This window comes from Zophobas morio, unplaced genomic scaffold (genome assembly GCF_036711695.1).
Source record: "Zophobas morio isolate AGI-343-1 ecotype UQ-CSIRO unplaced genomic scaffold, CSIRO_AGI_Zmor_V1 ptg000021l, whole genome shotgun sequence".
NCBI classification, from domain to species: Eukaryota; Metazoa; Arthropoda; class Insecta; order Coleoptera; family Tenebrionidae; genus Zophobas; species Zophobas morio.
The window spans coordinates 11,855,141-11,869,128 of NW_026972126.1; the positions used below are offsets into that span (position 1 = coordinate 11,855,141).

The 13,988-nt window shown below is 35.7% G+C and overlaps 1 protein-coding gene across 2 annotated transcripts in view; it reads left to right on the top strand.

Moving 5' to 3' along the window:
* Positions 1-7,679: 7,679 nt before the first annotated feature.
* LOC135131977 (stress-activated protein kinase JNK) overlaps positions 7,680-13,988 on the top strand; it is a 40,815-nt gene continuing 34,506 nt past the window's right edge. For both annotated transcript variants that reach the window (XM_064059863.1, XM_064059864.1), the window contains exon 1: positions 7,680-7,798. In XM_064059863.1, coding sequence (XP_063915933.1) covers positions 7,695-7,798 — 104 coding nt within the window. In that variant the 5' untranslated portion in view covers positions 7,680-7,694. The remainder of the gene's footprint in view (positions 7,799-13,988) is intronic.

A 13,988-nucleotide genomic window follows, 5' to 3' on the forward strand; every position in this document is an offset into this window, starting at 1 on the left:
AAACTGGTAATGTCCCGTAAGGAATCCTACCAGTTTACGCAGTTTGTCCCTTGAAAGTGAGAGATAAAATTTCGTCAACTTACGGTCTGGTGTCGCCATACAAGCTCTACTATGCCGACAGCTGCTCAACTTCACCCATATCTGCTCATGGCGTCTCTGGGTATATTGCTTTACGAGTTCGTTCGAGAGGGCGACCGAAGGCGTGATTGCCGGTTCAGGTCCCCAGAAGGGCATGCGCGCGGCTCGCTTCGCCATCTCATCTGCTCTCTCGTTTCCTTCGTTGCCACTGTGTCCTTTGATCCAACAAAGTTCCACACTATTCCTCTGCGTTACATACTTTAGCGTTTGTCTGCACTCCCAAACCAGCCCGGATCGAACCATACAGCTGTCCAGGGCTAGTAGTGCAGACTTGCTGTCAGTAAGTATGCGTATTGATTTGTTGCCGATTTCACGTTCAGCAATGATTCTAGCTCCCAGTATTATTCCCATCAGTTCTGTTTGTAAGACAGACGTGTGGGTGCCAAGAGGTACACTGATTTGTGCGTTCAGTTGTTCGGAGTAGATGCCGGCTCCTGAACCACTATCTGTTTTGGCACCATCGACATAGATATCTATGTCGGCTCGTCCTTCTGAATTATCATTCATTGATATTCTATATGTCTTCTCATATATTAATTTTGTGCCCATTCGGTCACAACCCATCCTTAACAAGGGTATTCTGTTGAACGCCTCCGTTAAGATCCGAGTGTGCTTCGTTGTGCGGCCTTGTTTGTTCCATACTCCCAGAGAGTGAAGTCTTAGAGACGTCGTCATTGCCGCTTCCTCTATGTAAAGGTTAAGAGGTGCTAAGCAAAGAAGAGTCTCCAGAGCCGCTGTGGGAGTGGTCCTCATTGCTCCTGTAACACTGAGACACGCCATTCTCTGAACGTGTTCAAGTTGCAGGGCTGTTGTTTTTTGTCTGGCTCTGGGCCACCAAACTAAAGCTCCATAGCACAGCATCGGTCTGACTATTGCCGTGTAGATCCAGAGGGCGATCTTGGGATTTAAACCCCACGACCTTCCCACCACCCTACGACATTGCCAAAGAGCCGAGCGTGCCTTTTCTACTTTATCATCTACATGCTTCTTCCAATTCAGTCGCCAGTCCAATACAACTCCCAGGTATTTGACTTCGTCCGAAAGTTGAAGCGTTGTGTTAAATATTTTTGGCATCTGTAGTGTGCCAATTTTCCTTTTCCTGGTGAACAGGATTAGTTTCGTCTTTTCTCCATTAACGGAGAGGGTATGTCTGCTGCACCATTCCTCGACTATTTTTACTGCAGCTTGCATTATCTCACATAATGTGTCTGCGTTTTTTCCTGTTAGCAGAATGACTAGATCGTCCGCGTATCCAATTGTGTGGTATCCAAGATCATTGAGGCGTCGTATCAGGCTGTCAACGACAGTATCCCACAGTACAGGAGAGAGAACTCCTCCCTGAGGACATCCCCTGTCTACAACAGCCTCGATCTCAGTGCCACCTACATTAATCATTACTTCCCTGTTCCTCAGCATACCGGCCACCCACCTACTTAGGGTGGGGTCCACGTCGTGCTCTCGTAGGGCTAGCTCTATGCTTTTGAAAGTCGTTTTATCAAACGCTCCTTCAATATCCAAATTAGCATTATAAACATTCCTAAGGTGAAGAGTTTGTTCTCCATCGCCCACTCTATACGGTTTACAACTGTGTGTAGGGCCGTATCGGTGGATCTTCCTTGGATGTAGGCATGTTGGTTCGGATGTAGAGGTTGCTTGCTCAAAGCAGTCTCCCGAATCTCTTTTTCGCTTAGTCTTTCTAGCGTTTTCAGCAAGAATGATGTTAAGCTAATTGGTCTGTAGGATTTAGCCAAAGTGTAATCTTGTCGTCCTGGCTTAGGTATAAAGATAACCTTTACTTTTCGCCATGCATTCGGTATGTAGCTGAAAGCCAGACACGCCCGAAGCATTGGCAACAAAATAGGGCGTAGTCTGCTCATTCCCCTCTGCAGGAGGGCGGGATAAATACCGTCAACTCCTGGAGATTTGTATGGGGAAAAGCTGTCTACTGCCCACTCCAGTCTTGCCTCCGTGACTACCTTTGCAGCCAGCGCCCAGTCCTTCGGGGAAGGTTGAGTACCGACTACATCCCTTTTGGAATGGGAGGTAGTCCGTGTGCTGCCTGGAAACATGGTCTGCAGCAAAAGTTCTGCGGACTCTTCTAAGGTGGCTGTAAAGGTGCCATCTTCTTTCTTTAGGAAACCTAGTTGATGTGTGTGGTCCTTCGAGAGAACTCTCTTCAGCCTTGCGGCCGAAGCAGTCGACGTTATGTCGCTGCAGAAGGATCTCCACGTTTCCCGTTTCCTCTTTCTTAATTCTTTCTTAAACTCTTTCCGGTGCTCTTTATAGGCTTCCCAGTCTTCAGTTTTCTTAGTGTTTTTTGCTCTATTGAAAAGTTTTCTTAGCCCCGATTGAAGTAGGCTGAGCCTTCGGTTCCACCATGGTGTACCTTTGCCCAGACCTTCCTTCTTTAGGGGGCAACTTTTCTCATACGCTGACATTAGAGAGTCGTTGATAATGGTCAAGGTTTTCTCTATGTCTTCTGTCGAACTGTATTCTGTTGGTATAGACTGCACGGAGGTCCCCAGTCTGTCGTCCAGTTCTTCGTTGTATAAAGCCCAGTTCGTCAGCCTAGGGTTCCTGTACGTCTTTATCTCCATGTCTATACATTTTGATGTATACATGATCCATCTATGGTCTGACACTGACGCCTCTTTAGAGACGTGCCATCCCATTATATATTGTGAGATATCCCATGTAGCCAGTGTAATATCTATTACTGACTGACTACGTGATGTTACGAAAGTTGGTTCGCAGCCTCGGTTGAGAATCTCTAGATTTGTTGATAAAAGATATTCAGCTAGTGTTCTTCCTCTATCATTAGTGTCTTTGCTCCCCCACAACAGACAGTGGGCATTCGCATCGGCACCGATGATGAGGTTTATATTTCCGGTATCACAGTGTTCCACCAAGTTCGCCATTTCCCATGTTGGACATGGTTCCTGTGCTCCCTGTGGTAAGTACACGGATGCTATTACCAGTTGCTCTTCGCCTCTTCCTATGTTACACTTAACATTTACCGCAGTCACATCCCTGGAGCTGACCTGAGGTAGGAGGACGGCTTTAATTTTCCTCGGAATGTAGACGCATGTCCTTGGAGATTCTATTGTGGTACCTGAAACAACAGTGCCATTTAAATTGCTCAACCCTGCGATCCTGGATTTTACAATCCATGGTTCTTGGATTATTGCTATAGTGTTCTGCATCTTGTCTAGACGACGACACAAAACAGTCGTCGCCATGCGACAATGCTGCAGGTTAATCTGAATGAAATTTATCTGCTGCAGCGCCATCTCTGCAACCAAAAATCCCATAATTGTCCTAGGAGACACGAGGCACATGTCTCAGGCGGGCCCGCCCCCACTGGTAGAGGCTTCATCCCCTGGGGTTTCTACCTCTTCCATAGGGGTCCGCCCTTCCTTAGCCGACGCCTCGTTCTCCTTGAGTTTCAGGTTGAAAGAGGACAGCATATAATTGATTCTGCCCTCTCTCTCCCTGATTATCTTGGCCTCTTCCATCCCAAGACCAAACACAAAGAGGTTGCCTGGAAAGGCAGCCTCGGGTTTGGCCCCGCGATGGAAAAGAAGCCATTTTTTGACGTTGGCCCATTGGTTCTGACCCTCCAGGCGGCGAAGTACGACTCCTGCGTCCACCGGTGGTCCCGGTATCCACAGGGTCGCCCTCACCAGCCTTGGTAGGTCAGCCAAGGGGACCACGTTAAGTTGTGCGCCCTCCCACAAGGGTGTTAGGGAGCGCACTGTTTGTTGTAGCCATTTCAGGGACAACTCGTCTTCACAGGTTATCCTTAGGATTTCCCCTGTGTACTTCATGCCCCTGAAAGTGGCTGCTTGTCTACCCGATGCCAAGCACTGGTCAAGTTGCTTGTCCAGCGCTCCCATCAGGCTCTTTTGTACTATCTCCACCTGGTCAGCAGTCAGCTTACCAAGTGGATGCTGCACATCAATCACAGCTACACGGAGATGACTTGCAGCCGCCTCCCTGTAGCTCTGTTCTCTAGAGGTAGTCTCCTGCCTCCTCATCCTCTTTTGCTTTTCAGCTGCCGGAGGTGTGGAGGTTGAAGACCTCACTCTCTTCTTTGACCCTGAGGTCTTTTTCCCCGCGGGTTGTTTAGGGTTGGCTATCGTAGCCTGTCCTTTACCCTTGGGGTTTATCCCGGAGGAGGATGGACCCGGTTTCGGCGAGTCGGTATTCGCCGCCTCCGCCTGCAAACGAGCCTTCCTCCGCCTTTTTACCTCAGCCCCGCAGATTCGCTTCCTCCTAGGAGGCTGCGACCCCACATTGGCCGGGTTTTCTGTTTGAGGTGCACCCGAAGGCACTTCCTCAGTGGTTTTTTTATTATTATTATTTTCCATGATCTGGATTTTGATTTCGTCCTCCTGCGTCCCCACCCACCACGGAGTCCAACAAGGGGACGTCGAACTTCGACGTCAGGGCTAGCAGAAGGATATAGCCCCCAGGGAAGCTCATCCTGCAGTACGCAGCCTCAACTAGTGAGGTTACTCGTGCTCAGACTACACTTCCCCCAAGGACTCACCCTGTCGGCGGTCTGACCCGACGACACAGCCGATTGATCTGAGATGGGTTAGTCTCGACCTCCCGTTTTGGTGGAAATCCAGGCCAAAGAGGCGTGTTGCCCAGCCTTGGTGACACACTGCACCAAGGGGGGCTCAACCTCCAGGATTCCTTCATCCCACCTTACGGGTCTCCACGCACGGCACAAACACGCGGGAGCTTGTCCGCGGGGCTGTTTTGACGACCCCACACCAGGGGTTTAATCCCGGGGGGGCACGTTTATTTCCAGCCCTCCTCTACTGAACCGCCTTCGCGGCCGTCTAAGCCGACAACCACCAAGGCATGTCCAGGCAAGACGAGCCTCAGCCCTAACCTACATATCTGGAGAAGGGAAAAATCCAGGTCGGACTTCCACCACCCCCAGGAGTGTTTAGTTCCGGGGGGCATATCCGCCCTTCCCAGACCTCCCTTCCCCAGACAATGCCAGTCTCCCCCTATCCGCAACCCTGGGGACGCGCCTGATAGGTAACTCAACCCACAGAAAATTGTAAAATCCAAACATTGCAAAATCGAATAAAGGTCAAAATAAAGAAAGTTAAAAATTGAAAATTCAAGGAACTCAAATCGAAGAATTCCAAAATTTAAAAATTAAAGAATAAAAATGAAAAATTGAAAAATCGCAGATCTAAAAATAGAAATAACGAAAAACTGAAAAAGTTAAAATTTAAAACTAAAAATTATAAAATCGATCATTGAAAAAAATTAATTGAAAAAAATTGAAAAATTCAAAAGTCAAAAGCTGAAAAATGTATATTTAAAACTCGAATTCAATTACAAACACGAAAAATGAATCGAAGATTGAAAAATCAAATTGAAAAAAATAAAGAAAACAAAAAAACCGAAAAAAAATGCATATCGAAAAATTTAAAAATGAAAAATTAAAAAATTGCAAATCGGAACATTGAAAAATCGAAAAATTGTTAAAATGAAGCAAATGAAAAAGTTAAAATTTAAAACAAAAAATTATAAAATCGATCATTGAAAAATCAAATAATTGAAAAAATAGGAAAAACAAAAAAACGAAACGAAAAATTGCTAATCAAAAAATTGAAAAATTCAAAAGTCAAAAATTGAACAACTGAAAAATTTATATAAAACTCGAATTGAATTACAAATATGAAAAATTGTATAATCGAACATTGAAAAATCAAATAACTGAAAAAAATACAGAAAATAAAATACCGAAAAAAAATTGCAAAACGAAAAATTGAAAAACGAAAAATTAAAAAATTCTGAACATTTAAAATTGTAAAAATGAAGCAAATGAAATCTAAAACGAAAAATTGGAGAATCGAAACATTGAAAAGTCGAATAAGTGTAAAAGTTTCAAAATCCAATAATTGAAAATTGAAAAAATTCTAAAATCATAAATAAATTGAAATATTAAAAAAAAATGCATATTTAAAACGAAAACTAGAAAAATAATTGCAAATCAAAAATTGAAGAAACGAAAAATTAAAAATCTGAAATTGAAACATCCAAAAATTGAAAAATTTCACATTGAAAAAAAGAAAAATTATAAAATCAGAACATTCAAAAATTGAATAAATAAACGGAATAAAAAAATCGCAAAATCTAATGACTGAAGAAACAAAAACTAAAAAATTAAAAACACAAAAAATTATAAAATTGAAACATTGAAAAATCGAATAATGGAAAAAATAAAAAAAAAATAAAGATTGAAAACTCGAGAAACTCAAATCGAAGAATTGCAAATTCTAAAAATTAAAGAAGCAAAGAAAAATGATAAATTGAAAAATCGCAAATTGAAAAATAGAATAAACCAAAAACTGAAAAAAAATTGAACTACAAACATTAAAAATTATATAAATAAAAAATCAAATACATAATTGAAAAAATAAAGAAAACAAAAAACGGAAAGGAAAAGTAGCAAATCGAAAAATTGCAAAGTTGAAAACTGAAACCTCAAGGAACTCAAATCGAAAAATTGCAAAATTTTTAAAATGAAAACTGAAAAAGTTAAAAACACAAAAATAATAAATTCGAAACATTGAAAAATCGAATAATGGAAAAAATAAAGAAAATTAAAAACTGAAAACTCGAGAAACTCAAATTGAAGGAACGAAAAACTGAAAAAGTTAAAATTACAAACAAAAAATTATAAAATCGATGATTGAAAAATAAAATAATTGAACAATATGAGAAATAAAAAACCGAAAGGAAAAATTTCATATCAAAAAATTGAAAAATTAAGAATTGAAAATTCTAAAAACTCAAATCGAAAAATTGCAAAATCTAAAGACTGTAAAATTCAAAAATCGAAAAATTGAAAAACTGAAAAATTTATACTTAAAGACTCGAAAAGTTCCAAATCGAAAAACTGAATAATTGAAAAATTCAGGTCAAAAAATTTAGAGGAGTGTTATTTGCACCACTAGTTTGTATTTTATATAGATCATCAGAAAACAGAAATCATAAACAATTTTTATAATTTTTCAAAGAAGCGGGATTTGTTGGGGGACGAGTGAAGTTCTGTCGAAAAAACCGTTGCCCAATTTATTTAGACTACAACTTTTTTGTGTTGATTATCTCCGAAACTAATTTATCTGGCTTATTCCTCCCCGAAAACTTGATGACGTCATCTGAAAAACTCATTAAAGCACACATACATTTGCTTCTTTACCTGCATTTGTTTAATTGTACTTCAGGAGCGAGGTTCGTTCTGTCTAAATACCCTTAGACTTTATTTTCATTTCACATTATTTACCGAAGTTTCGTTCGTATCGGTTTATTATTTTTTTGCCGAATTGTCTAGACTGTTTATTTTGAGACAATTTAGGTGTAGGTCATCTACATAACTAGCATATGTGTACACACCATGGAATTTAAAAAATATTTTTGCATGTTGTGTGTTCACAGCTGCCAATTTTTGTGCACACTTACACAGTTAATATTGCAATTAGAGCTGACGTGAAAGAATTAGATTGTCGTAATCTGCCAAAAGAATGTTTGTAAGATTTTTTGGATCGAGACTTTCTCATGCGGTTCGATCAGTATTGTCACAGAAGCGTGCTAGTAAACGGAAAGTTGGTGTCTCGCGATGCGTAAGGTAAATAAAAATAATTATTGAATTAAACGACTTGCGCTTGCGAAGAGAGCGTTTTATTCGAGTTCGTTTGATGTTAATTGTGTTAACAAGAAGACGTAACTTAATCGTTTTGTACGTGAACGTAGCGCATGCAAAATATCTTCTGAGCAGTGTAAAATTAGAAGCCGTAACCTGAGGAAGCTGCAATTGTTGTTTTTTAACTTTATGGATGTTGAACATTGTAACTTATAATTAGGGTGAGGAGTTTATAGCTGTTTGATGGTTCGGTAGTAAGCGTTTAATCTTGAATTTAAAGTTAATGTAAATTCTTGAGTGGAAATTTGGAATTAAAAACTTTAAATTATAGGCGGCTGATGTTCTAATTTTGGAAACTTAAGTTCAACGAAAATAACACGCATGAAACTTGCACGTGCAGTTAGATTGTTAGTGTTATTGCTTATATTATGTAAAATAAATTAAGAATTTGAAAACGTGAAAAATGGTAAGGAAGTGATTTTAAACACTACTGTTTGAGTCTCACTTTTGAAAATTCTGAAGTGCTTTTGATGTAATTTTTGCACTTTTCCAAATATTTTATTTAAGGTGATAATCTTATAATAATAAAACAGTAACTAAAGAATAATATTTTTGTACCATCATTTAATAATCAGTGGCGGCTCGTGATTCTAGAGGTTGGGGGGTCAAATAAGATTTAAAAAATTTGATGCTAAGTTGCACTGCATATAAAATGTTCCAACTACAGACTGCTACTGCGGCACAACAAAAGACAAAATCAATGCATGTAATAATTCCTGGAAATGCTGTTTTGCCAGTTCGTAATTATAACACAGTCGAACAATTTTAGAAAAATTTCTTGTTACAAGCATTCTGAAAATGTATTCTGAAAGGTTATTTTGTTCTGAATAACTATCTAATAAGACATTATGCCTACGTCGTCAAAAAAATTTTTTTTTGGAGATTGTTCTTCATAAGTAGTTCCAGTTAAAGGTGTACTACTGCATAATGGGAATAAATATCTAGTACTGCCGATTGCATACTCCATACAAACTGCAGAATATGAGAATATTCAACACTTGTTAAACTGTATTAACGACAAAAAGTTTGAGTGCAATTTGATAGACGATTTAAAAATTGTAGCTTTAGTAACTGGATTCCAATCTGGATATACCAAGCATATGGCTTCTTATGCAAGTGAAATACAAGAAAGAAAGCATTTCAACATCTGAAAACAATATTTCCTAAGCTTTCTGCTGCTAACATACACCAAGGTAAAAACTAAAATATTACAGTGAATTTCAGTTTTCATATTATATGTACGTTTTCTATATTTAGGAATTTTCATTGGACCTGAAATTCGAATGAAGGATCAAATGTTCTACGCCTATTTGAGTGATACGGAAAAATTTACTTGGGAATCAATTAGCTTAGTGATCAGTGAATTTTTAGGAAACAAACGTTCCATAAATTACGTCTCATTTAAATTTTTTTGCTGATAATCTTTTCATCGAGAAATCAAGAAAGTCGAAGAAAGATTTAAGAGAAAGACCCAAGTATCCATTCTTTCCGAATACCTGAGGCTTTTATAAAGAGTTAAATCCTTCTACATATTCTAAGCAGGTTATCTAATCGTAGACGTAATTAAATATCTGTCGACAGAAATCTGTGGAACAATTTTTTAGTACTTCTTGCGCGTTTTTATGTTAAATTAGAATTCACTTAGTTTTTCTAATTGTTCATCGGACGACAATAAAAATTTGAATTTTTTTTTTTTGACGACGTGGGTATATTATCTCTTTTGAGAGTTGTTCGGCACAAAATTACCTTTCCGTCCATGTTTAGAAAATATATGTAACAAAAACACTGTTCCACTGTGATAATTAATCGGTTAGTGGTGTTGGTACGAAATCGGAAGCGTGCGACAGTCTTGGGCCGTCGACACCATTGTAGGTATGCCGAGGATATTCTGTACCTTGTCTGATATGTTGAATCGCGCTAAAGCCTATCTCTGTCTTGCGTAAATGCAGTTTCCACATATCCTATCAGCCTCCATAAGCGACTGTAGAGTCGAATCTGAAATCCGACTTAACGGAAACCTCGGTCTTTTTGCGGAGTTAACATATCGCGCTTGGACGTGGATCTACTCCTCGCTTAGGGTAAAAATCATCAAAAATAAATTATCAAATAATAAATGGAGTAATATGTAATAAAAAAATAATGTTTTTATTCGTAAAAATATTTGGGGGGACATTGTCCCAACGACCTTATGGACAAGCCGCCACTGTTAATAATAAGGCAGACTTTCATGATATCTAATCACAAACTATTAATCCTCTTTTCCGTACAGTCGACCTCATTCACTAAATAAAGTACCTACAAGTACCAAACGATAACAGTTCGTACCAAGGCTCAACAGCTCTTGATGATAATTTTAACATTTGATAAGTCCAAACCTAGATTTTTATAATTCCGAAACTACGCGATGTTTTTTTTTTTTAACTTTAAATTATTACAGAGATTGACGAGGAGTTAATTTTTTTTATAAAAAAAAATCGTTGATCTATTTAAGTTGAAAGTGCTGTTAAAATAAAAAAAAATACCTTCGTTAGTGATGTTGAAAACAAAGGAAACACGAAGTAAAGTTTTTAAGAGAAAAAATTCTTTTTTGCCTCAAGCTTTTGCGTTTTTTTCTTTTAATATTGGTGAAACTTTTCATCGCGTACTTTTAAAAATCAATATCTCAATTGTCTACACAAATTTTGAAACGCGAGTGTCACCCCTGTTTTCAGCCTACAAAACTATAAACAGTGGCGACAACAAGTCGCATGTTTTTGGTCCGTTTTATAGTTTTGTATGCTGAAAACAGTAGTGAAAACCGCGTTCCGAAATTTCTTAGTAAATATTACACTTCTTTTGCCTTAAAAATATGTCATATGGTGACTAAAAAGGTCTCCAATTATTTAGACATTTTTAATTCCCGAGCGTATGTATATCGCAATATGGTCCATCGGGCGATTGGCTACTTTCATGTTTTCTCGACATTTCATGACCCCTAGAGCACGAAAAAGTGGGTTTCGCGTTTCCGTCTGTCTATCATCGTTTTGTCGATTTTTATTTGACAGAAATCATGTCCGAAATTAATGAACTGATTGTTGTCAAATTTTATCCTCGTGGAAAATTTGTCAAATCTTCTCTAGCAATAATTTAATGACGTTCTCATTTTTTTTTCAAGTAAACATGTTAAATTTTCAAAAATAACATACTCTTGTACTTGTGGGTTTTGAATCCGCCTTGATTTTCTACCCTAGGCATTAAAATTTTCACAAACAATCCAAACTGGATAACAATAACCAAGGAATGGAAAGCATAAACAGATTAATTCTGAATATGAATTTACTATATTTGCAATAATTATCTTAACCAAAACTAACATTTTTTTTTTTTTTCAAAAACCAACATCCATAAGGTTAAAACCAAAGATGGATTCATAAATCACAGGTACAGAAGATCATTATTTTGTACAATTTAAATACGTTTAGATGTAGTCCTACAATTTTCGGCTAGTAGTTTCAAAGATTGTCCTTTTAATAAAATCGCCAACAGATAACAGACAGACAACCGGAAACGGGAGACCAAATATTCGTCAAAAAGTACTTTATTCTGGGAAATTTGGGAAACTCAGAAACCTATTTTCAATGTAATAAATAAAATTAGCTGAGTCATTGCTTTTTTTTTTGTGTAAACAGTTCTCAAATGCAGAAACATATTACTAAAGCGCAAATAACGTTTCATCTCAAATCACATTTTTTGCAAATATGTATTTATTTCATAAATATTGTGATGACGTCATATTCTTTTCTGGAAGGGATGAATAAATAAATTTTAATTTCTATTCACTATTCAGTATTGTAAGTGCATGTTAGTGTAATGCCAAAATAAAAAAAAAAATATTTCGCAGGTGGTAAGACAAACGGATTAATCAATCACAAGTACAGAAGCATGTTATTTGTTCATATTAAATACGTTTGCTCAGCAGTGTCGAGATGACGTCATCAATTTTTTTGAGGGGATAAGTAAATATATTGTTTACCAGGAATAATCAGACAAAATTTGGTTAATCGATATTGTTAAAGTAAATCTAAAATTTTTCAGTACCCACTTCGGAGACGTACTTTTCATTATTAAAAGCTATCCAACATCGACAAAAAATGAAATTAACCTCTCACGAAATCAACACTGTTGCAATATGCGTGGGAAGTAAGAAGTGAATTGCTTTTTCTGAATAAAATACTTTAAAAAATTATAATTTTTGCCTCTTTGTTACAATTTTTAATTTTTTCATTTCCTTCATTTTTTCAATGTCTCTCTTGATTTCATAATTTTTCGTGTATTCAATTTCTCAATTCTTAATCTTTGATCCCTCGGTTTTCTAATTTTTAAATTTTTGAATTTTGCAGTTGATCGCTTTTTAAGTTTCTCAGTTTTAATCTTGCGATTTTTGAATTTTTCATTTCTTCAGTTTTTCACTTCTTGATTTCCAGTTTTTAGATTTTTCAAAATTTTCATTTTATACTTTTTCCTTTTTCAATTTTTGATTTTTCAGTTCTACAATTTTGAAATTGAAAAATTAAAAATGGAAAAGCTAAAAATCTGAAAAAACTGATAGAAGGGAAACTGAACGAAAAATTGAAAAATTGGAAAAAAAAATGAATCCAATCGAAAAATTGGAAAACCCAAAATTTGTAAAGTCAAAAAACTCTAACATTTAAAGATCCAAAAATTGCAAAAATTAAATATCGAGAAACGGAAAAATGATAAAATCGTAAAATTGAAAAAATTATTGTTTTTAATCGTGATTATTATTACAATTAAAATGAAAACTAGAAAAATTGTAAATCAAAAAATTAAAAAAGCGAAAGATTGAAAAATTTCACATTAAAAAAAGAAAAATTTTAAAAATAAGCAAAATAAAACACCGAAACGAAAAATTGAAGAGATAAATATTCAAAAATTGATAAATATAAATCTGAAAAATTAAAAATCGGAAAATTCAAATGAAAAGCTTTAAAATCCAATAGTTGAAAAATGGAAAAATGCGAAAATCGTAAATTGGAAGAAAAATTAAAAAAATAATTATTACATATTTAAAATGAAAACTAGAAAAATGGCAAATCACAAATTGAAGAAACAAAAATTTGAGAAATCGAGAAACTGAAAAATTTGAAATTGAAAAAACGAAAAATTAAAAAATCTAAAAATTGAGAAATCCAAAAATTCGAAAGTGGAAAATTTTAAATTGAAAAATTGAAAAATTTCACATTGAAAAATTGGAAAATGAGAAAATCAGAACGTTATTGAAAAACCGAAAAATTGAAAAAAAATAAGAAATAAAAAACCGAAACAAAAAAAATTGCTATTCGAACAATTGAAGACATGAAAAACTGAAAAATCGAAAAATTAAAAATTAATAAATCGTGAAATTGTAAATCGAAAAATGGAAAAATGCCAAAATCGTAGAATTGAAAGTGAAAAATTTAAAAAATTTTAATTATTACAAATTTGAAATGAAAACCAGAAAAATTGCAAATCAAAAATTGAAGAAACAAAAAATTTAAAAATCAAGAAACTTAAAAATCTGAAGATGAAAAAACGGAAATTAAAAAATGTAAAAATTGAGAATTCCAAAAAAATTGGAAAGTGGAAAATTGTACATTGAAAAGTGGAAGAAACGAAAAATTGAAGAATTTTACATTGAGGAAAAGAAAAATTAGAAAATGAGAACCTCGAAAAACGGAAAAATTGAAAAAAATAAAGAAAACTTAAAACTGAAACAAAAAATTGCAGTTCGAAAAATTGAAGGCATGAAAAACTGAAAAATCGAAAAATTAAAAATTAATAACTGGTGAAATTGGAAATCGAAAAATTCAAAAATCGCATAAATAAAAAGGTTTTTTAAAATCCAATAACTGAAAAATGGAAAAATGCCAAATTCGTAGAATTGAAAGTGGAAAATTTTAAAAATTATAATTATTACAAATTTAAAATGAAAACAAGAAAAATTGCAAATCAAAAATTGACGAAACAAAAAATTAAAAAATGTAAAAATTGAGAATTCCAAAAATTGGAAAGTGAATGTAAATTCAAAAGTCGAAGAAACCAAAAATTGAAGAATTTTACATTGAGGAAAAGAAAA